The following is a 25,093-nucleotide window of genomic DNA, read 5'->3' on the forward strand; positions in this document are numbered from 1 at the left end:
ATCACTAACTTTAAAGCTTGTTCTCAGCTCTCTGAGTTCTCTGCGTTCCAATGAGAACCGATGGGATAGTAATAATTTCCCTTGTATATAAAACTGAGCATTGAATAATCAGGGATGTATCCTTTTACATTTTTAAACATTTATTTTTGTGTGTATGTATGTTGCTGTATATGTGCCATGCGACATGCGGAGGTCAGAAAGCCACTTGTGAGAGTTGACCCTATTCCTCCAATATCATACTGGGGGTTGAACTCGGGTTGTCAGGCTTAGAGACAATCACCTTTCCCTGATGAGTCCCCTTGCCAGCCCCTAATGTTTTTATCTTTTTCTTTCTGCTTTTGATTGCTTTTTAAAACAATTCTTCCTATGTTGCTTGGGATAGCCTCAAACTTGCTATGTAGTGGCCCAGGCTGGTCTTGAACTCACAATCCTCTTCCCTTAGTTCCACCCTGTGAGGATTGCAGGCATGTGCTGCTATGTCTGGCTTTACGTTTTCCCTTTAACTAAGCTATGTTGCTAGAAATTCAGATCACACCAAATAGCTAACACAGCAACAAAGGTAATCTTTATACAAATAACACAAACCATCCAGATAGAAGTGTCTACGGTGATGCTGAGCCAGGCCCAAGCAATGGCACCTTTATAAAAACATAGTACATCAGGAAATACTTTCCAAGGAATAACACAAATGCAAACATATGAGACAGCAATTCTCAACCTGTGGGTTGCGAGCCCTTGGGGGGGGGGGTGTCAAATGACCCTTTCACAGGGCTCCCACATCAGATATCCTGCATATCAGATATTTATATTACTATTAATAACAGTAGCGAAACTACAGTTAGGAAGTAACAACGGAAATTATTTTATGGTTGGGGGTCACCACAACTTGAGGGACTGTAGGAAAGGGGCACAGCATTAGGAAGGTTGAGAACCACATTGTGAGGCCGGTGACAACAAGGAAACACAGAGAAGGAAAAACTTCATTTCTTCAAAAGTTTAGAATCGCAGCATAACGTGGGTGTTGGGGATAAGGCACGGGGCTAAGGTTCCACGAACAGCATTTCTTCCCAGACAGGAGACAAAGAAGGTCCCATTTGTCTCTTACCTGTGATGGTGGCTTTGTTGATGGACGGTTGATTGCACATGGGTGATCGTCTAACAAAGAAGGAAAACAAAACAGTGAGCGTGTGTTGCTGTTTGACTTTAGTACCCTGAGATGCTTTGAATGAGTCATTCTAATCTAAAGAATTATTTTAAAGTTATAACACGACCATAAATACTTCATTGAGTTTAACCCAGAAACTTTTTAGATGCCCTTTCCTTGTGGCTCAGACTATGGATAGGAAAAGAGGGAAAGAAAGAAAAAACGCTAGCTTGAATCTTGTGGTTGGACCCTGGGGGAGATTCAAGCAGACAGGAACATCGCAGGGATGTGTCTGGAAAGGGCATTCTTATTGGCTGACTGTATTCACATATTCCACTAAGCTAGCGTATGCAAAACAAAGCAGACTTCCTGAATGTGGAAATATGGTGAGCTTATAATGGTTTTTCCCTGGTGCAGTATTAGAAACTCATTTATGGCTTATAGTCTCACGATTTCTCGTGTATTTGCCAGGAGTGAATGACTCCTTCTAAACAACCCTGGGGATTGAGAAGGTATGTAAATGTTTTTCCTTTCCAGTTTCTTCATTGAGAAGCATCTCTGGCAAGCTTGCTAGAGAGGTACATTAATAGCTTGTCTAAACAGATGCCTTAGAAGCCTGTTCAGGGTGGCATGGCTGTAGACGAGAGTTTATCAAGTACGTTTTATACTGATAAGAATTTTCTGTCACTCCTTGTTCTGTAGAAATTTAGAGAGTATTCCCTTGGCATGGGAATATCAAATGAAAATGTTATGCTTTTCTATAGCTTTAGAAAGCAAAATTATTGCCTTACTATTTATTTATCTTCTTCTAGGATCAGTTCTATGACTTGCATGTGGGAACCTGGCAACCCATAACCATAAATATTGACCATTAGATCCATGAGGGTATTGGTAGGTATGTCATTTGATGAAGAATGAGCCAAACTTCACTTCCGGGCTATATATGGCAAGAGAGCAAGGTGATAGAAACTAACAGTGTGTTTACAAATGTCAGTGATGCGCTCAGGTCTCCCACCCGGGGTCAAACCTAGGGCATATTATCCATCAAGTCCTTCCTTGGTAAAGATACAAAGGCACATACCCGCCTCTAAGTGTGATGGTGAACTTGAAAATGTTCCAGTGACTAGGGGTGCTCACCAGGCAAATTCAGAGCCCGCCAGAATGCCTTTTCTCAACCTGTGGGTCACGCCCCCTTTGGTAAGCACACCACCTCTAAAACTATTTACATTACAATTCCTAACAGTAGCAAAACTGCAGTTATTAAGTAACAACGAAAATAATGTTGTGGTTGGGGGTCACCACAACATGAGGAACTATATTAAATGGTTGCAATGTTGGGGAGGTTGAGAGCCGCTGTTCTAAAGTTATGCAACGTGCCCTCTGCCGTCCTGTCCCTGAACAGAACCAGTTGCCAGGAGTTTGATTCCTGAATTACGATTCCCCAGGAATCTGGTTGAACTTTAACCAGTGGACGAGGTGCACATCTGCACTCTCCAAACGTGCTGGCTCTTCTTGTAGTCTGCTGTATATGTGTTTGGTTTGGTGGGCATCCGTTGGCATGGGTAGTGTACAGTCAGGCAAGCTAGATGGACTTTCCAGGGTTAGCTTTGACTTTCGGACTTCCTTCTTTCCAGATAAATCCACTCTGGCCCTGCAAATCTGCGTGGTATAGAAGGGACTTCTCTTCAGAGACGGGAGGGTCAGTGTGATGCCCTCACACCTGTCATACGTGTCAGATCAACTGTCATGTGTTTACATGCTGCTTAACAAGGTGACGGCATCTTCAGGAAATTTAGCAGAAGTTTGTTTCTTATTGGCCTTTTTAAGATGAAAGAACTGAATTCCTTAGATGAAATTTGCAACGGAAAAGCTTGAGAGGGGCAAACAATAGCTCCAGTCTTTGGGCTGAGCTGAGATCTTACAAAAGTGAGGAGACGGTCCCTACGCGGTACTAGAAGCCCAAGAAGCTTGCAGAGGTCAGCATGACACGGTACGGCTAACCGCGCTGCACAGAAAACGCCCCCGGCAAGACATGGGTCCCTCAAAGCGCACCTTCGGGGTGCAAATGCTTTCCTAGAAGTTGACTACTAGCAGCATCTGCGGGGGGTTGCACCGTATGAGGATGGGAGCTGGGAACGCAGCGGTGAACAAACTCCCAAGGTGAACAGAATCTATGAAGGCACCGCGGGTGCCACCGGCAGAGGGCGCTCCTGCCAAGAAGGATCACTCATTCACTGGTCAAACACGGGGAGGGTTGTCACAAAGTAATTCTAGAAAATGAAGTCAGCATTGTATGGCACAGAGCATGCGGCTGGGCAACGGCGGTGGTTCAGAGATGTCTAATGTATTGAGTTCAGCTCAAGTTGAGAAGACACCAAGGAACGGTTTAGGCAGAAGGGGAGGGAGAAGGGGGTAACTTACTTGCTGGGTGCTCGTTCTTGCAAATTAGTTAATGCAGCAAAGTTGTTTCGGACGGTTCGCAGGCTGGCCAAGACCTATGACAAAAAGAGAATTCTTTAGAGTTCTTGAGCCGGGGCCAGTGGGAATGCAGCTAAACATGCTTTGTAAGGAAGAAATTTTATATTCCTTGTAACTCAGTTTCATATACCATTACAGAACCTTCCAGAACTTAGTTAAGTTTTTTAGTCCTGGTATATCAAATCCAGGGAGGTTAGACTCCCAGAATTTTGTAGAAACCCCCTCTCACTGGCTTTGCTTGTGTTAACAGTAGCAGCCCTAGCCCCACATCCTGTCGTCATCCACACAATGTCCCCAGAAATTGCGATTATAACATACTAAAATACAAAACACTATGACAGTCTAGGGTTTAGTGATTAAAATTAGTCGAGAATTCTCTTAGAAAATTCTTCAAGATTCCTATGATCTCAGGTCTTCAGATTACGAAATGCTTCCATTGTTTTCCATCTTTATAGAGGACTTATATAGCTAGTTAGTGCACTCTTTGCCTCTGCAGCAATTGTGCACTTTGTGGAATATAAGAAGTCCGCAGAAAGAAACACAGTGTTCTAGACAAAGTGTTCTATACTATTCTGTACACTTCTCAGAACAAAGAAAAGTGTTCAATAGGATTGAAGAAACAAATTCATGGATGCAATATATTCACACATATGTGGATATGCCAGGAAGTAGATGGCCCCACCTCTGATAGCCCCTTCTTTATTCTAACTCTAATCAGAAATAGAAGATGCTTACGGAGCGGAAGTGAGTCCTGGAGAGAAGTCACAGGAGCCCACTGACCCTCATTTTCTCCTAGAACAAGCTACTTTCCCCTGGGGTGGGTCTTTATTAAGATTAGAGGTGCCGATAAGACCTCAGTGCTTATTGCAGCTCTGAGCTTCTAAAAAACAAAGAATTCACATGTCCTGGTATATGTCATATATTAAATGCACACACTTGGACAAGTTATGACACCACCTGTACCCCAGTTTCCTTGTGTGTAAAACAGAGATGTTAGTGCTGTTGGGAAGGTTAAAGGAAACCACTGATGAGTGCCAATGACATCGCCTAAGCAAAGAGTATTTGGTGATTGTGTGTCCATTATGGAAACTTCTATTTAATCATCTGGCAGAAGGGAAGTCTGCATAATGCTTATCAGTGGCAACACATAGAACTCTTAGATTTTTTAATTGACCTAGGGGTTCGAGGACTGTGCCCTGAGTTTCTTCATGGGACAGTGATCTAGAGGAAAGCCACGCTGTGCCTCAAGCATTTGTTTTTGGAAGCTGACGGGAACTGGTGCAAGCCAAAGGGAGCTGTTTATGCTCGGCAGCGGTGACCTTCAGCGGTCCCCCCTGAAGGAGTTCCTGGTGCCTCCTAGGAAGCCAGCCAGTCACTGGAAAACCTGGCTCATTATCACACACAGCTCGGAAAGGTCACACTGCCGGTGACGGAGTAGCCGAATAGCCGGCTGCTGACGTCAGACCACAGTGTCTCTCATGAGGCATGAAATTCTGAATGATGCAGAAATAAATGGATTAATGAGCTGGTCATGAAATCACGCTGGCTTGATTTGTGCTTTAAAATGTGAATATCAAACATGTTAATAGAGCACTAAAATATAATTATTGCATCAGTTAACAACTCGCCTTTTCTAGACTAAGATTTTAACCTCTGAATTTTGAGACTTTTTACTCTACTACAGAACACTTAGGCCCAGTATGTTCGGCCACTGGGTAATATAAGCAGTAACTGAAGTATTTCATTTCTGTAGAAATCATTTTGAGGGTAATTCATAGTTTGTGATTGTTTGAAAGAAAGAAACAAACAAACAACAACAACAACAAAAAAAACATTTGCCCATGAAGGAAAACATTAGTTCATGAACAAAACCTCTTCTCTAGCGAGGTTTGTTTTGAAGTATGCAGCCCTGGCTCGCCTGGAAACTCACTGTCAAGACCACACTGGCCTCCAATTCAGAGATCCGCCTGCTCCACTCCTGGATTGCTGGGGTGAAAGGTACCCTCCACACCTGGCCTATAGAAAGTTTTAAGCTTTGGTTATACTAGTAAGATACTAAACTGAATTGTTACTTTCATTTTTAGCATGTAAATTTTTAAAGAATTCCTCTCTTTGGATGATGAAGAACTTAACCAGCAAAATAAAAGGGTTGTCGAGCCAAAAAGTTTCTATCGCCATACTCAAGACAAAATTCCAATGACGGCTATTTCTTTGAAGAGGAAGACACGCGGGATGGGGGAAGGGCACTCAAGCGTCATTGGAAGCCCTGATAGCATTCCATTTAACTGCCCGTTTTATTATTATTATTTCTGCCTTCTATATTCAGTACACATACAGTATGATACATTCCAAAATGAAAGCGACGGAAGAAGCCCCCCTCGGGTGCTGGCTGCCTGTCCCTGGCCTGCTGATTTTTCGGCTGTCCCTTCACTTATGCGACTGTGAAGTCTGATGTAGTAAGTGACATTAAAGACACCTGGGGGTGTTTTGGTTTGAGGAGAGACAAAGCTTGCTTTCTATGATTTATTTGTATTGAAAAGTTAATAATATCCCCCACTCTGTAATGTATCCGATGGGGGCAGAAATTCCATATGAATTGGCCGTATACGATGCCGCTCTGGGTCTGGGTGATTGCCTCTGGCATTCTTCATACAAATATCATTAAGTTTTTTTTCAAACCCACTTGTTTCTCAGGACACAAGGAGGGAAGCAAGCCTTGCCATACAATGAGGATAAAAAAGACAGGGCTTTCCAGGCCCGGGGTAAAGGTTCAAGTTCATGGATTCCCCTCTGCTCCATTCAGCCCTAGCATCAGATGTTGAAACCCATACTCTGCAGTGCCTAGAATTTTCTTGTCTCTTTAATGCTTATTTGCAAAGGGTCCCTACAGTGTCTTCCAGATGGCTCAGGCTTAGAGAACTAAAATCATTGCTTTATCTTTGGCCACTCCCAGTAATCATAGAATTGGTTAAGGAAAACAAACAAGCACACAAGCAAACAAGCAAACAGCTAACTAAACAAACATGGGAGTGTAGAAGAAATGTCAATCTTAACAGTGACTAGTGACGGCCTACAGGAAACACTGTTCACTGGCCAAGGGGTGAGAATATTCACACACACACAATTCAGGCTCTGTGGGTGCTTTCAAATGTTTCTTAACTCATAGGATTCACTGAAGTTGGCAGAAAAATAGAAAAATGTTGGTTTCGTTCAACAGCTTTAGTGAAGGAAGGGAAATGATTTCTGGATTGTTTTCCAGTCCATACTCAGCTTACGCCAGTGGGTGGCAGTAGAAGACAGACTATGAGAACCAAGGCAGAGAGGCGGTGGCCTGTCCTTGTGAGGGCAAAGATTCTTCCTTACTTAGGCTTCACATCAGGGGGAAAAAAAATCAGTGGAGAGTTATTCACAGGATAAAAAGAAAGCTACTTTGATTGAAAATCAAACCTCTCTCCAAGTTATACTTTTTAAAAGCATATGACGTGATTCTTTCTGCTATGTCAGAAAGTTCTTGGTGATTTCATAATTTTGTCTAGTAAGAACAGAGCTATCTAGATGAATGTAATTCATCCCAATAATACACAAATTGCTTGTTTGTTTTTTAAATGAAAGTTGATAAAGCAACTGAAACGAGACAATGTCTCCCATTGCCTAACAGAGGTCCCATGTATTCAATGAATTTAGCCACAAGATAACTGTTACTAGGTGCAAAGGGACATGCAGCTTAAACTTATATCGATGATGTTATTACTAATGGAACAATAATTCTCCATCATGTTAACAACCAATGTATTTTTCCCCCTTTGAAACTATCTAGGTGTTGTAGTTTTGTTGACACAAACGAAATGATGCGGTTGTTCCTGCCCCTTGTGCTGTTTCCAGAGCAGGTATATCTCAGGCTTCTAGAGGACACAAGGATATTTGTTTGCAGGGACCCAGGTTTTGGAAGCTTCTGAGCAGGAACCCAAGGTGTGGGTTTTAGAAGAAAGTCACAAACAATGGGGCCATGGGAAAGAAACAGCTGACTGCGGAGACAGCGGCCAGTTTCGGTACAGCTTTACCTCCTGTGTTCAACAGCCCCAAGGACTCCGGCTAAATCGTTATTATGTTCAAAGGGAAGGAAAGAACAGTGGGCATGAGGGGCAGATCGGAGGGAGGGTGCCTCCCAACACCAGGCTTCATGTCTAGGGGAGTAAACCAAAAGATTTAAGCATAGAAAAGAATTGTTCTAAAATAAACTATACAAACAAATTAAAATTGGCACCATTTTCTGTGGGTCAGGGAGCCTTGGAGCTTCTATGAGAAAGTTCAAAACCTTTACCATAGAAGAGTTTAGATGTTGGTTAGTTCCTAGTCTTGTTATGGTTTGTACATTGGAACAAAACATGGAGAGATTCTGTAGACTTCTTTCTAACAATTAGATCTCTCCAAGATGTTTGAGGTCCCGTCTTGCTCAACCAAACCTCTGATCCTCAGCCATTCTAGACACATTCCCAAACACTTTAGGTCATTTTATCATCTACATCTATGCCACGGAGTTGAAACATTTTTGTCTCTTACGCACGAAGATCACAAATGTGCCACTCAGCTAAATCTTTGTACAAATAACACATGTGGGGGGGGGGAAAGGGAGTAAATAAAGTATCAGGTTGAACAGGATTCTTGAATTTCAAACACAGATCATGTACTAATTATACCAGACGTAATCTAATCCATGGTACAGTCTTCTCCTTCGGGTGCTAATTCCAGTTAGGGAAATAGGGCCGGCTGAGTACTATCTCCTTTAGTTGACTTTTTATTTGAAGTACAGACACCGCTTGGGTCTAGCAGCCTTACCCAAAGCACTTCTGCGGGGCTAAGGTTTACGTTCTCCAGCATTGCCATCCAATGATTTGAATCAGCCAAACAGTTTGCATCCATGCACGTGTGTGTGGTAAAGTTACATTAAGGATCAGAATAAAATCCCCACATCAAACGCAGAAGTCTGTGAGAAGCCTGCACACTCCCAGCTGTGCTTACCTGAGCAAATGGAGTCACAATCAAGTCATCTCCATGTCTGAAAAACAAACCAAATCCAGTGTTAGACTTCTCCAATAATGCTCTGATCACTTTTGATCAATACTAAACGGTACATTCCACTGAAAGAAAATCCCATTGGGAATTACAGTAATTCCATGTTTCTCTTCAGAATATGTCCTTGCCAGCCATTGGGTTGAAAACATGTCTTCTGGATCTTAACCATTGTCCATCTCCCTTGGTCTAAAGAGGGCACCCTTGATTGCCAAGGTTGCTTTTTAGGCACAAAGGACAGGCTATTGGTATGAAAGGGCTCTCATTTCTGGACCTGCACTTTACTCTCGACTTCTTCTTGTAGATTTTAGCCAGGGAGGCCTTGCAAAGAACCAGCTACAGCACTGGCTTCTGTGAGTAGAGTACCCTGGGCTAGCTAACATTTGTAGGTGATTAGCAGCAAGTGATCTCTATGGTCATGTGTTCAAGCCTTGGATGGGCCAGGAGCCCTACATGACATCGGGCTGCATCATCCACTAATAAAATCCCCATGAAACTTTTTCAACCGACAAGTGTTCCAGCCACTGTACTTACAGGGCAATGTTACCCTGTGAGGTTCTGTTGCTACAGTAACTTCAGCTCCAGGACACGGGAGATACAAGCGCAAGGTGTCCGTGGGACGTGTCTTGGAAAAGCAGGGAAATGCAAGAATTGATACAAGATTCTCCTTGAAGGAAAGTAAGAAACTGGAGCCTGGGACTCTGCAGTATTTTCGCAGCATGGATAAGTTGAGGAAAGGATGTCCCAAACCTCAGTGGACTATTTCTTGATCTAGCCAGTTGCAAACAATCTTGTTTAATCATACCATTTTACTTATCTTGAAAGACAGAGGCTTGCCTGGCATATGAGGCGGATCTTCAATTTTTGATGCTCCCACCCTGCCCTTGTGAGTGCCAGGATTTCTGGTGTGTAGTGCCACATGCCAGTTTTTCAAAACTTAAGTGAATGTAGTTATTTTACACATATATTTCCTTGACATAATCCTCACTGAGGGCTGTGTCACTTAGATTGTCGGCTTGTTCCCAAGCCTCTGAAAAGGACTCAAGTCCCCAAACCAATGTCTATGAGGCATGCAGTACAAGAAGCAGAGAGACGAGACTTATAGTGGGTTAATGATGATGAAACCACCATGGCGGAAAGCAATCTGCTACCTAGGGAATACTACAGAAAGAAACAAACACAGCAACATCCGGGACGGACCGAATAAGCTGCTGCAAGTCACTGTGGAAGTTAGTGTCACATTGTTCTTGTGTCTTGGATTTGGATGGAGGTGCTCTATGCCTGTTCACCTACCTTGGTCAGCCTGAGCTAAGAAAGACCCATCATCCTGTGGCCACATGGAATCCCACCTCTCCCCTCTTCCAAGAGAAGGATGTGCTGGCTCCTGAGCCAGTGCTACTGGGGACCTGGAGGACGGGCTCCGTGGCATGTGTTGACAAGGGAAATGGCAGCGTTCCTCTCTCTACACCTGTGTCATCTTTCCGTCATCTCTGTGTCCCTTACTATGTTGTTTTCCACTCTCATTTCTGAGCTAAAGAGCCAGAAACATAGACAAGGAACCAAGAGACCCAAAAGCAAACCTTCGTATGCACAGCGTTTAAATGGGAGATGGGTACTACCTTCTAGAAGACTAAGCTCAGGCAGATTCCGCTCCTGACAATACAATTCATTCAGTAACTGCTTCCAGTGGGAATTTGGGAGATATCACCTCTTCTTAGTTTCAGTGCTGGAGGCTTTTATAATGTTTTATTTTCCTGTTATTTTTCCTTCTTTCCTCCCTTCCTCTCTTCTTCCCTCTGTCTCTTTCCTTCCTTTTTCCTTTTTTTTCCTCCTCCTCCTTTTTCATCCTAAATATAGTCTCACCATGTAACTCTGACTGGGCTGGAACTTGCTATGTAGATCAGCCTAGCCTTGAACTCACTGAGAATCACCTGCCTCTGCCTACTTAATGCTGGGGTAATAGCCATGCCCCACCAAGCCTATCTACCTGTTGTTCCTTAAAGTAAGACTTCAAATCCGGACCTGATGGCAAAGGGCCACAGTCCCTGCTACTCAGGAAAGTGGAAGCGGAAGGAACAAATACTCCGTGCCCAGGTGCACTACAGGGTGAACTGAAGGATAGTCTGGGCAACTTAGCAAGATCCTGTCTCAAAAATAAAAATATATCTAAAGGTCTGAGACATAGTCCAATAGTTAACTGGGAGCATTCTTACCTTGCATGCATAAGGGCCTGTGTTCAATCTCTAGTAACAAATACACACATACACACATTCACAAATAAATAAATAAAAGCCCACAGATTTCATTAAAGTTTTAAAAATCCAATACAAGTTTAACACATAATTATAAATAGTTGGAATCAATATACAACAAAAATTAATATATGTCAAATGTACAAAAAATTTCAAAATGAGTATCTCCTAGTTAATGTCTATTGTGGGTGAGGAAAAGGAGTCCCAAGAAAGACACATGATCACATGTTTGTTAAGATTTTGGAAGAGGATTCAAATTCAAGTGCTATGACTTCAGGGCTCTGCTCTTACACACACGTGATTCTCCATCTCCCGTGCACGTAACCAGTGTCCAAAGCACATGGTGCCAGCTATGTGATATAGTGTTCACGTCATGAAAATATCACTAAGAAAACATGTCATCAGGCACAAATGCAGAGTAATAAAATAAAATTAAACAGCAAATAAAAACAGCCATACACCACCAACCAAGACTTAATAAAATCGGCTCAGCCTTCCTGATGATCTCTATGCCCTACAATCTGAAACTAAACAATAGAGAAACTAGTGAAGGAACATTTAGTTTTGGGTCTAGAAATAGCGTTCTGGGGAGACTTAACTAACATAAACAGGCATTGTTAAATCATGAGATTTATAGCCCAGATTTTTGGCTAAAACGGACAATAATGCCAAAGCAATAACTATATAAAGTGATAGACACAATAATTAGCTTGGTCTAATGATTGCACACCTTAGACTCCTATTATGACTTTTACTGTGCATCTTAAACACAGACAGTGTCTTGGTGTAGGCTAAAAAAAAGATACAATTTTAAAAAGAATTAAGAGCTGGCTTGATTTTTGAATCAACCTAGCCAAACTAAACCATCACAGCGGATGTGGTGGCGCATGCCTGTAATCCTAGCACTTGGGAGATGGAGGCCGGAAAATCAGGGGTTCAGTGTTGTAGTTTACTGTATGGTATTCAAGGCCAGCCTGAGAGCAGAAAGCTCAGTCTCAGAAACAATAAAGCTAGAGAGAGATGGATCAGCCAGAAAATCACTTGCCTCACAAGGCCAAGGGCCTGAATTTGATCCATGGAACCCACAGTAAAAAATTCAGGCATGCCGGATGTTGGGGGCACATGCCTTTAATCCCAGTACTTGGGAGGCAGAGGCAGGCGAATCTCTGTGAGTTCGAGGCCAGCCTGGTCTACAGAGCGAGTTCAAGGACAAGTAGGACTGTTACACATTGGGAAGCCTGGGTCCTCAAAGCTCACCAACCACTCAGTCTACTGTATTTGGTGACTGCCAGAACAGTGAAGAGCCATGTCTCCAAACAACACATGGATGATGCCTAAGGATCAACACCTCAGCTTGTCTTTGGGCCTCCACATGTGTGTCCCTCATATACACGAACATGTACCTGCACGCACAAACATGCACACGCACGCATATGCACAAGCACACCCTCAAAAACCAAATAAGTGGATGCATAAACTTCAAAGCACAAATCCTTAGTCTTTGGCTTACGTGTGCTCAGACCCTCATTAAGGGTGCGCATTGACAAAAAAGCACAAAGTGAGAATTTATTGTACGACATAAGCAAGTGTGCTGTTGTCCGATGCTGAGTGTATGTTGTAAGACAGAAGACATTTTGGCCTCATTACACAAACACATCGCAATATTTTACTTAATAAAAACGATGAAGCAGAGGGATTTTTCCAAGAGAGCTGATGTCACAAGTGGCCACCCAGGGCAGCAAGTACCAGGCTGAGTCTGCTGTTCCCCACACGAGGGAGGAGAGAGCAGAGGGCCAAGGACCCAGAGGGAAGGAGCCTCCGCAAGTGCCCTCACTCTGTGTTCTAGGAACAGGCTCTTCTTTCAGTGTTTGTCATTTGACAGGCCCTTCACTCATTCTTAACGTCACTGGCTCTGCTCTCTTGGGTTCTCTCCAGAATGCTCGTCTGTGTGGGAGATTTACAGCTAGCGAGGGCGATCCCCTTAAAGGTCTGCCTGCGATAGAATGGCCTGTTAGACTAAAAGTTTAATTCAACACAGGAGACTTTTTGTGAGCCTACTGTGTGCCAAAAATCTAAGGGCACAGAGGAGCTGGTGCTTAGGGTCCAACAATCAAAGGTCCTAGAGGAGCTGATGTTTAGGGTCCAACAATCTAAGGGCATAGAGGAGCTGGTACTAGGGTCCAAAAATCTAAGAGCATACAGGAGTTGATGCTTAGTGTCCAACAATCTAAGGGCACAGAGGAGCTGATGCTTAGGGTCCAGCAATCTAAGGGCATAGAGGAGCTGATGCTTAGGGTCCTGCTGTGTTAATAGTACTCTCACTCTCCCACTCCAAGACAAGGAACCAGGATTGGAGAACCTAGGTTCAGAGACAGTACATGCTTGGCAAATGGCAGAGGTCACTGCTTTCCCGGAACCCTGGAGCTTGTCCAGCAGAGTTCATGGGTCCTTGTCAAAGTAGGGGTAATTATGGGCCATGTGGTGAAGTGCTGAAAAAACTTCATATGCCTTTGGCTAACTTGCCTTTTTCCTGGGGTTATGCTTTCTGTGTGTGTGTGAGAGAGAGATTTTTTTTTTATCATGTCTTTAAAATGACTATATATTTTAGCCAGAATTTCCTTGTTAATATTCCTTATATGGCAAAATAAGCAGTCAGAGACCTATGTTCGTCTCTCAGGTGCTTTTTGACATTTTAAGAGGCCTTGGAATCCCAAGACATGGAAAGTGCTGTGTAGCTGGGTAAGAACCCAAACAAACAACAAAAAAACAAAAACCTCCACTGCTTTATCTTGAATATTTTGTTTCCCGGTTTCTAAAATGGCTTCAGACTATTATGAAGCCCCGGAGGAGTAAATTTCGGAGTCTCTGGAAGAATGGCCCTCGATGGGAACTTCTGCAGTCATGGAAATATTCTCTGTGCGTCTGTGTGTGCCGTTGAATATGCTATCCATCATCTACAAGCAAACATGTCACAAGCCGGGCAAACACCACAGGCTCTGGCGGTTACACTGAATTCTGACATCCTGTGAGTGCCAAGCAGGGATGAGCTGTGCATTCAGCCTTGCTCTTCCTGACCATGAAATAGGGGCTGAAAACGCTTCGGTCCTCGGTCTACTTAGGACAAAGGCTAGGAGACATCATTCTGTGAATCATCCACATGATATTCTGCCACGCCGCGGCCTCTGGCGTCTGCAGGGGTTGACTTGCTATTCTTTCTCTTTCTACTGTGCAGTCTTTGCTTTGAAGGAGATGGTTGCAGGAACTGACGCCTGATGCATGTTTAGACACAACTTCACAGTATCTGGAGACAACATTTCCTTCTTGACCCAAGGTTGGGAAAACCCCTGAAGACTAAAGGCAATTGAGGGGAAGGTAACACAGGGTCTGGGAGACCACACAGGACGGGACACATTTCAACAGAGAAACCTCTCTACCAGACCCAAACTGAAGCATTCAGCGTGCCAGAAGGCCACACACAAAGCTTAAGGTCTGTTATCTTGACTTGGTTATCCTGAAACAAAACTATCTATGGGTGTGGTGAGGTGTTTTTTTCCCCTCTGTAGCTGTGATAAACTATTTAAATGTTTCCTACTGCAAGGCTTCAGAATGATCTAGTGATGCTCCCTCGTAAAGGGTACCTCCAGAAACACCCCTTGTAACCATCCAGCTGTGTGGCTCTGTCACCTTAGCCAGCTCAGAGAAGAGCAGGGGTGTGGGGACTGAAAACTGTTTGCTAAGGAGCCAAGACTGACAAGCAAAATACGTATTTCAAATGACTGACGTGTAAGCGGAGCGGGTATTTATGCTGGTGTCTCAATATCAGCTGTCTGTCTCCTTTCCTGTCTAGGATTTAAAAAAAAAAAAATAAACAAAGACAAAAACTCTCACGTCATGTGATATTTTTGTCTTGTTTTCACGAATCTGCCTTGCCTTCCAAATGACACCTTAAATGGCGTAGCTGCTGCTCGCACTGCACCGCGAGTAAGAGAGTGGGCTTCATTCACGCTCGTCAGCTAGTTATACATTCCTTCCCTCAGAATGTGCTAGAAAACACACGCTGGGTGTCTCCTAGAAAATTCAGCTCCTCTCTTTTTCCAAGCCTGCCACCACCCTCCTGCTACCTCCTGCTTACTACCCTCCACCAAGACTTAACAGTTCAGAAAGTTTTCATTTTGTGATACATTGGAACAGAGTTCTCACCTCTCTCCTTTTTCAATACCTACAGGAAAATAATTGGGGCTTTGAGGACAAGGTGAGAGCCACTGGGCCTAAAGTCCACAACTAGTTGAAACCATAAGTTCTCTTCATGAAGGGAGGAAGAATTCATTGCTTTAGCTCTGGTTCTTTTTATCTAGGGCCATGTTACACAGAAGCACCATCCACACTAATGGCTTAGCTTTTTTCTCTTGGAAATGGTGTTGGTTTTGCCTGACTTCAATTAGCTTATAATTTAAATATTGCTTTCTGACATTCTCTTTCCTTAAGAGCACACTGAGAAATGACCCAGAACTTCCTTGACCACTTTCTAACAAGAATCTGATGTCTTATAGCATGGGATAATCATTTTCATTATTAAGCTATTCCTACTTCACGTATTTTAAAGCAGGTATTACATATCATAAACAGTGAGATAGGAGTATAATTATACAATCAAGTGTTTATTTTTTCAAAAATTTGCTCAATGCCCAACATCACATGGCTTATTTTATTTTATTTTTACTTACAAAAATAATTTATTACCACACTGTTTGTTTTACAATATAGTAGCCTAGCAAGTCTCAGTGACTCTTTTTTCTTCATATATAATTTCTTTAAGCATGAAAAGTTTTAAGGAACACAGTGCCTAAGAAGACCAAGAAGAGAAAATTGGGACAAGAGAGATGGTTCAATGGATATGACTTGCTATGCAAGAACGAGGACCTGAGTTTGGATCCTAGCAGCCATATTTAAATAAAGCTAGGCATGCCTCATTGCCTCCTGTATGCACAGCACTGTGGGGGAAGGGAGGCGAGGGATTCCTAAAGTTGGCAGCCAACAGTCAAGTTTGTGACTAATGAAATGGTGCAGACAGTGACAGAGAAGGGCCAGATGCTATCTGGTCTCTGCCTGTGTACATAGGACCTGTACATACATGTACACATTCACCACACTCATACACAGAAATGCTCGCACATTCACAGAAACTTAGAAAATAAAAAAAAAATTGTCATTTGGATTGAGTGGTGCATGTCCGCAATCTCAGCCCTGGGGAGGATGAGGCAAAATGATGGCAGTGAGTTCAAGGACAGCCTGGATTACATAGTGAGACCCTACATCCGTCAATCAATCAATGGAAAGGAAAAAGAAGCGTGTATGTTAAATGCTTGGGTACATTTCTCTGAGGATATAATAGAAATGCGTAGTAATAAGGTGTTTTGTCAAAACGCACTTTTCTCCCTAATTTAAGTCTACTATTTATCTTCTTACATCTTCTAAGATTTTGGGACATGTCTTCACTTTAGCAATGATAACTGGGACAACAGTATAAATGCCTCAAAGAGTTGATTATTTTGAAAACTTGCAGAACAATGCAATAATGCCAGCCATCATGACAACATCTTATGCTATTAAAGCCTTCTCACATTCGCTCTTTATCCTTACCTTATTAAAGGCAATCAAAACATTAGGGCTGTAATTAAATTAAAAATGCAAAATAGATGTCAGTTAATGTGTTAAATTGCTTGGTTTGTAGACTCAAAGATCAAGCTTAGGTTGGATTTTGCCATTAATAGAACTTATTTGAGTCTGTAACAAAAGAGCTCGGTTATTGATGAAAGTAGAGGAAAAAGGAAAGACTTAAAGGAGAGCAAAAATAAAGAAGGAAAAAGTTCGTATCCCGGTGTCCACTGTCCTTCTCATATTCTATGAATGCACTTCTTGAAATTGTAGGCATCTGCCTCAGTCTGCATCAACACTGCACACTAACAATAATATCAATGGCCCACTACAGGCCTGGCAGAATGGACCAAGTAGATTATAAGCATAATTGTGTGGCTTTGGTTGATCATAATGATCCGGGCAATCCGGTATCCTACCAGAACAAAGCACAGGACAAACTGTCTACTCCAGAGCCTGTTTCAAAGATGCTGCTGCCAAACCTCTTGTCTCTGGTTTCCAGCCACACCCTGTGCCCCAATAGATTGCCCCTCACATGGTGAATTAGTTCTAGTTCCAATCTTCAGGATGTAAGTAAAACAAATGCTTTAATGCAGAGCTTTACAGATGTAGTTCACAGTACTTCTGGTAGCTCATTAATTTTACTCCCAACACTCCCTTTGCCAATCATTCCCACTGCTGAATAGTTAGGGCCAAACAATTTGATAAGGGTCCCCCTAGCAATTCAGTACCTCTGAGCACCGTACAACTTCCTGCCATGGAAAGAGATTGGCTGTTGCCTCCTGCATTTCTCATCCCACATGGTCTTTTATTCAACAAATTGCTTTTTATCTATCAACCATTGAAAACCCAGTTTTGTACAGACAGGAGGGCTCAAAAGGCTGCTATGATCTAAAGGTGAAACCACAAAAAAAATGTAAAGCTATTAGTGTTACAGGTGATTGGCAAATATTTTGTTTCCCTTGAAAAGTTAAACCATTCCTTGCACCTGTGTAAATTCCCTCTGGGCTCATTGCCACTGATCTGTTTAATCCAACATCCTCAGCAGGGAGAAGTGTGGAAACAGGGAAAGAGGGCCAGGCGTCCGTCCCTTCCTGCTTTAGGTTTATGGGAGACAGCTTTCAACTGGCAAATCAATTGACTTTAAAATAACTGGCAAATCAGTTGACTTTAAAACGAGTATACGTGATGGCTAATTTCGGTTGTCAACTTGACTACATCTGGAATCAACAAAAAACCCAAGTCCACCTGTGAGGGCTTTTCTTGACTGGCTCATTTGAGGTGGAATGGTCCATCCTAAATTTGGGACACTTGTGGGGGATTTTCTTACATTCTTGTTGGGTGAGTTCATTTACCCTGCTCCTGAGGCATTCAGTCACTGATATTAGGAATTACTATTTCTTCCAGAACAGACTGAAGATCAGCGGCTTTATAGGACTTCCTTGGGACTCTGGCGTGGACTGGGACTGCTCAGACATCCAATCTCCTGAATTTAACAACCATTAGATTCTTGGCCTTTCCATTGTGAGACAGCCGTTGCTGGACTACCCAGACCACACAGAGCCTGTAAGTCACTCTAATGTATTTTATGTATATTGTCGTTCCACCAGTTCTGTGGCTGTAGAGAACCCTGACTATACAGTATATTCAAATCTAAAATTTATCTAAGAGAGGTTACACAGTGTTCCATAATCCAGTGAGGAAGAGAATCTTTGCAGTGAACCGTGTCTGTTTTAATTTTGATTTTCTTTCTGAGACATTTCAGAAGGAGTCCAAGGAAGAATTGTTTAACCTGGTGTGAAAATAAAATAGATATCTAGGTAATCCTTCAGCCTTCCAGCTCTGGAGGCAATACTACGAGGCAACTAAGTAGGCACAAGTAGGACAAAGTCCACTCACTAGAGCGTTCCCAAGAACAGAACTTTCTTTTTATTTATTTATTTATTTATTTATTTATTTATTTATTTATTTATTAAAGATTTCTGTCTCTTCCCCACCACCACCTCCCCTTTCCCTCCCCCTCCCCCAATCAAGTCCCCCTCCCTCGTCAACCCAAAGAGCAATCAGGGTTCCCTGCCCTGTGGGAAGTCCAAGGACCACCCACCTCCATCCAGGTCTAGTAAGGTGAGCATCCACGAAACTGCCTAGGCTCCCACGAAACCAATACGTACAGTAGGATCAAAAACCCATTGCCATTGTTCTTGAGGTCTCAGTAGTCCTCATTGTCAAGAACAGAACTTTCTAACCACCGTAAGGGACACAGGGATAATAAGGCAAGTATGTCCAAGGCTTTTGTGGTAAGATGGATCCACCCGTGTCACTATACCTCCAACCCCTACTGCAGATCATGTAGATAGGAGCCCAGTATGTAAACAGGAGTGAAGAGTTGTCTAATCATCTCCAGATTCTGCAAGCCATGGGCTGCTCAGCAGAGATAGGAAAAGAGGGCCAGTTATCTAGGTATATTGATTTTAATCTGTTGCAAGACCTTGCTAGTCATAGATCACAGCCTGCCTTTTTCCTTGGCAACCTGGGAACTTCCTACCTTGGTGAAACTTCTGCTTTCTACCTGCCCTTATCTAGAGAAAGGCAGGGAGGTTTGATCTTATCTGAAAGCTGTCTCTATGTCAGGAGCCATTTCCCCCCTATCATTACAGGAACCATCACCCTGGGGAGTCTGCAGGGAACCTCACACCCATAATTATGTTCTATTGACAGAATCTGCTTCTCACCCAATTAACTGTTAATCTATTAGCAGAATACACCTCACATTCCAGCTACCCAGGGAACCAGGTGTGGCAACTCGTGACTTCCTGGCCCTATCTGTCTGTCTGAATGTAACCTCACCGAGCTACGTGACCTGGAACACGCGGCAAGAATCCAGTACCCTGCCCCCCATTCCTTACCATATATAAACTGTAACCCGTCCCTAATAAACTGAGGCTTTGACAAATTTGCTTGGCCTCCTTCTTCTGTCTTAGCTCACTCCCTTCCAGGTAGCACCCCTCCGAGACCCTGGAATAACTTGATTGCGGGTGGGTTACTAACCCCTAGACTGAGTAGCCCACCCAACGCAATCCACATCTCTACAGCTGGATGGCTGATTTATCTTTAGGATGAGCCTTGGTCTGTTTCCTGCTAGAAACTTCCCCTGCTGTACCTCTGGTAACTAAGACTTATACCAGGAGCTTTGTTATAGGGCCCTGCTGTCACTATACCACACCACTTACTACAAACTAGGGTTTGTCCCCAGGCTCCCCATCCTATATATTTCCTATACTATGGAATAATGCTGAGCTGATTCACTGAAGTCATCTCCCGTAGGGCTTTCTCCATTGTACCCACAGCCGTCTGAACCCTGTTTCCAGCTTCCGTTCCCTCCACCCTCATGGACCACTACGCCAATGGTCTGGAGGAAGAAGCAGAGCCACATTAATCTAATTGGCTTGAGAGGTGGCTTACATTTCATGGATTATAGTTTCATGATTAAGTGCTCTTTGTCTGGTGTGGTGTTTAATTTCATCAGGTGGGATGGGACTCCGAATCCCTTGGGAGACGATTCTCTGAGCATATCTGTGAGGACATTTCCAGGGAGGTTCACTGAGGTGCGAAGACTCATTGTGAGCCGCACCATCCTATGACCTCAAGTCCTTGACTGAACAAATGAGAGAAAGCGAGTGGAACATCAACATCCACTCTATCTCTGCTTCTTGTCAGGGAATAAAATTCGCCAGGCTCCCAGACCCTTGCCCTACACCTGGAGGCATGCTTACTGCCATACTTTTTCTGCCATGGTGGACAGCTCGTCTAAAACTGTGGGCTGGAATGCAGTCTTTCTTCCTTAAGCTTCTTTTTTTGGGGTGTGTGTATGATAGTGGCGGTGGTTGTATTTGCCAGAGCAATGACAAAATAACAAGAACACCTCATGCCGTTGCTCATTTTCCTGTTCGTCTTTGCAATATATCACATCTTTTTCTGATTTCCAATGCACACAACCTTAGCTCGTTGGGTAATGGCCAACACCAGAACTTGCTGCTATTAAAATTACTACCTATTGTAGTGATTTTAAATTTTGAAAACCTTTGAGAAATATGGGATTATCTGCTCATTAGGCCATTATCATTGTTTCCCCATGTCACCGCAGAGGCAGGCTTCATTTTTCTGGTTGTGTTCTACGGTTATATAAATGTCTTACTCTTAAGTGTGATTCACATCTACTTTTTCTATGTTTATTTCCTAACTATGATCATGCTAACACAGCATATTCCTTATCTTTCTTATGTGTGGGCATGTTTACAATTAAATGTGTGTACCTGTGGATGGACAGGCATTAATGGGAGGCCTATACCTGTGTACACATGTGTGTAAGGCTAGGCATTGACAGGGAGTGTTTTCCTCAATTGCTTCTTCTCCTTACTTTGGAGTCATGATCTCTGTCTCTTGATAAACACGGAGCTCACTGGCACACTAGACTGACTGTTGAACTCCAGAGGATTTCCTATCTCAACATCCCAAGCTCTGGGATTACAGATGTGTATCACTGTCACACCCCCTTTTAACATTGGTGCTGGGATCCAAACTTAGGGACTTATGCTTTATGACAAAATTGCTACTAAATCACTGTTGTGGCATTTGTATGTAATAAATGGAGAAGGCCCTGGTAACTGTCTACCTTAAATAAGTGAATGTTTATGGGTTCTGAGCCTTGTTTAATCCTATAGAAATGTGCACATTTTCTGAGCCTTTTCCACTTGCAACTGTGTGGCTGGCTTCTGGGTTCAGTATGGGATGTGGCTTCCCTGATTTCTTGCTCTCATTGTGCTTGTGCGACTGCGAACCAGTCAGGTACTTCCACAGAGCATACAGTCTGTGATTTACACTGAATAATTGTTTTTAATCTGAGCATATCTTTCAGCATTTAATGCTAAAATTCAGATTCAAGTGGGCCACATGGCTACAAGTGTTCCATGACACCTACTGGCAGGTAACGGTTATTGCACCTACTCCAGCTCAAACTCAACCACAGGTAAGATTTATAATTTAAAATATAAATTATAAATTTATAATTTAAAAAGACAAGATGACGAACAAGTTAACAATCCAGGAGTTCCATAGCCTTTTTTACTTATATCATGTATGATGTTCTGCAAAGTGTATATGATTTCCCTCCTACATCACTTATTTGATTCTGGGGATTAGCTTTGTCCTTCATATTTTCTCCTTAAAAACATGGTTTGATAATAGGGCCAAGAATGAGGCACTTTTAGGAATGATACAGTCTTTGAAGATTAATAATAACCAACTAAAAGGGAAATTCAGGACTCTGGAGAAGGATACAACCAATTTGACAAACAAAACCCACTTAATGGCAAAGGGTGCTAAGACATTGTCTGAGAGAATTTGTACTATTAGATGTATTAATTGGACTCTGTCAAAGACTTGTCATTGACTGATAGAATGTCTCTCCAGGAAGTTAATATGCATGCTATAAAAATTATGTTTATGAATGAGACATTATTTCTACTGGACAGACTTCCCACCTTGGAATCCTCAATGAGGGCATTAGAACAGAACGCTGGACAGAAGATCCAGACTTTACAAAAGGCAGTGGTAAAAAGATTTGAAAAAAATTGAGTAATTTATCAAATTTGATGACCAGGGACAAAAGGTACAAAGACAAAATTTAGCCTCATCAGTATGTATAAAACTCTGAGATAGCTTACCCAAAGTTCTACCTGCCTTTCCAGTGATATCATCAGAAAGAGCATCTGGCACCAAATACCCTAAGGTAGTCAAAGAATATATACATACATACATATATATGTATATATATATATGCCCTTACATGTGACTGATCTAAAGGAAATTAAGCAAGCAATTGTATTTTATGGAATATATTCATCCTTCATTAGGAAAATGGTCAAAATGTGGACTTTAAGCAACAAAGCAATGCCACAAGACTGGATTCAGTTAATCTCAGCAGTCCTAGAAAATGGAGCTCAGTTGCTTTGGAAGTGTTACTAGAGGGAAGAAAAAAATTAGAGCAATAGGGAAAAGCAAAAGGACTTGATATTTCCCAAGATCAAATTCTGGGCAAGGGATTTTACTCTGATCCTCAGGATCAGGCTCTTTATGATGAACACACCTTGTCCCTATGTAGCACAGCAGCTTTAAATACTTGGGACAAGATTCAGGAAATAAGAAAGAGAATTGAATCATATATTAGAGTTAAACAGGGTCAGAGAGAACCCTTTAGTGACTTTTTACAAAGATTAACTAAGGCTGTACAGGTAGGGGTAACAGATCCAGAAGCTAGATGTGTACTAACTGAATCTTTGGATTTTGAGAATGCTAACTTAGAATGCAAAAAGATCCTTGGGCCTCTAAAGGTCAGATTAGCACCAATGGATGAATGGATCTTGCATACATTGAATGTTGAGACACTTGACTATAGTACTGAAGCTTGGGTAGGAGACGCAATTTCCAATGGCATGAGGAGACATCAAAATACCAAATGTTTTAATTGTGGTAGGACATCTGAGAGGGATTGTAAACAAGGAATTCCTAGCAATAATATCTCCTCTGGGAATGGCAAGAACAGGAGGACTCAGCCTTCAGGTAAATGTAGGAGGTGTGGCAAAGGTCAACATTGGACTAATGAATGTAGGTCAACAAAGACAGACAAGGTAACCTGATACCACTGAGAAATTCCTTGGGGGGGGCTTTCGCAGTCCCCCATGACAAATGTGATCCAATCATTCCCAGTTACTATGGAGAACATGTGTCCCCAGGAAAATTAAAAAGTCCAGTGCCTACTGTAAAAAACCATACTGGTCTGGATGATGGAATAGGTGTGAAGGATAAATCAAGCACTCCAGTAGGACATAGGAAAAGCATATTCTGGCAGACTTCTATAAATGATCAAAGGATAAAACTAAGAGTGTATAATTGGCATTTATATTGAAGGTTTACTAGACACAGGTTATCCCCAAAGTGATAGACTTAACCTTATAAAGAGAACTTCTTGGATTCTTCCCCAAACTGTACATGGTGCACCAAAAACTGGAGCCCATACATTTTATACCAATGCAAATAAATCAGGGAAGGCAGGTTACAAATCAAAGGAATTAAGTAAGGTGGAATAAAGCCCCTATAATTCTGTCCAGAAGGTAGAATTATATGCTATGCTATTTTTATGGTACTAAGGGATTTTAAAGAACCTCTCAATATAGTTACTGATTCACAATATGCAGAAAGAGTTGTCTTGCATATTGAAACTACTGAATTTATACCAGATGATACAGAATTGACTTCATTACTCATTCAGGTGTAAGACGTAATTAGGAATAGGCTTTGTCATATTTATATAATATATATCCAATCCCATATGGGTCTGCCAGGTCCTCTAGCACAAGACAATGCAGAAACTGATCAATTATTGATTAGAAGTATGTCACTATGTCAGTAGCAAAGGTTTAAAGAAAAAGTTTGTTATTGCATGGCAACAAGCCAAGGAGATTATAAAAAGATATCCGGCTTGCTCTTTCTTAACCAACCACCATTGCCTACAGAGACTAACCCAAAGGGTATTCAAAGGAATGAGATATGGCAGATGGATATGTTCCACTTTACAGAATTTGGAAAATTAAAATATGTGCGCCAAACCATTGACACGTATTCAGATTTTCAATGGGCAACTACCTTGAGCTCAGAAAAGGCTGACTCAGTAATCATGCACTTATTAGAAGTTATGGCCAGAGTGGATATTCTGCACAAATAAAGACAGACAATAATCCAGCATATATATCTAAGAAAATGAAATGGTTGTTTGCTTATTATAATATAATGCATTTTATAGGTATACCAAATAATCCTACAGATCAGGCAGTTATAGAAAGGTCAAATCAAACTATAAAGGATATACTGAACAAACAGAAAGGGATAAAAAATACCCCCAGAAATAAATTGCATAATGCTTTATTAACCTTGAATTTTCTTAATGCTAATGAGAAAGGAACAATGGCAGCAGAGAGACATTGGATAATAGAAAAAAAACTTCTGAATTAAATCAACTGGTGTATTTCAAGGATGTGTTGACCTTACAATGGAAACCAAAAGATGTGCTACATTGGGGAAGGGGTTTTGCTCTTGTTTTCACAGGAGAAGAAAAACTATGGATACCATCAAAATTAATAAAAAAAAATTCGCTTTGAAAAAGAGAAACCTTTTGAGAAAGAGAATTGACAGCTCATCCACAACAGTGACAACCCTACAGGTGGTAAGGAAACCATATAGGGTTGGGGCAGGGTTCTGCTCTTGTCTTTACAGGAAAATTCACATCTTTAAAAATTCAAGGGACCCTGGATGTTTGGATGCTGACAGAAGGAAAAATAGGTATTCAATAAGAAATATCGAGAAAAAAATGGCTTATGAGGACAGGTGATCAAAACATATACATTTATATACGTATATTTAAATTAAACAATATTTATTT

The 25,093-nt window shown here is 42.0% G+C and overlaps 1 protein-coding gene across 6 annotated transcripts in view; it reads right to left on the bottom strand.

Annotated features, from left to right (window-relative positions):
• Pde4d (phosphodiesterase 4D) overlaps positions 1–25,093 on the bottom strand; it is a 1,097,876-nt gene that overhangs the window by 172,587 nt on the left and 900,196 nt on the right. For all 6 annotated transcript variants that reach the window (XM_050160342.1, XM_050160343.1, XM_050160344.1 and 3 more), the window contains 3 exons: positions 8,642–8,678; positions 3,566–3,639; positions 1,106–1,155 (listed from right to left, as the gene is read on the bottom strand). In XM_050160342.1, the coding sequence (XP_050016299.1) occupies positions 1,106–1,155; positions 3,566–3,639; positions 8,642–8,678 (161 nt within the window). The remainder of the gene's footprint in view (positions 1–1,105; positions 1,156–3,565; positions 3,640–8,641; positions 8,679–25,093) is intronic.

Source organism: Alexandromys fortis, unplaced genomic scaffold (genome assembly GCF_014885135.2).
Source record: "Alexandromys fortis isolate MF-2015 unplaced genomic scaffold, M_Fortis_MF-2015_v1.1 scaffold_76, whole genome shotgun sequence".
Classification (NCBI taxonomy): Eukaryota; Metazoa; Chordata; class Mammalia; order Rodentia; family Cricetidae; genus Alexandromys; species Alexandromys fortis.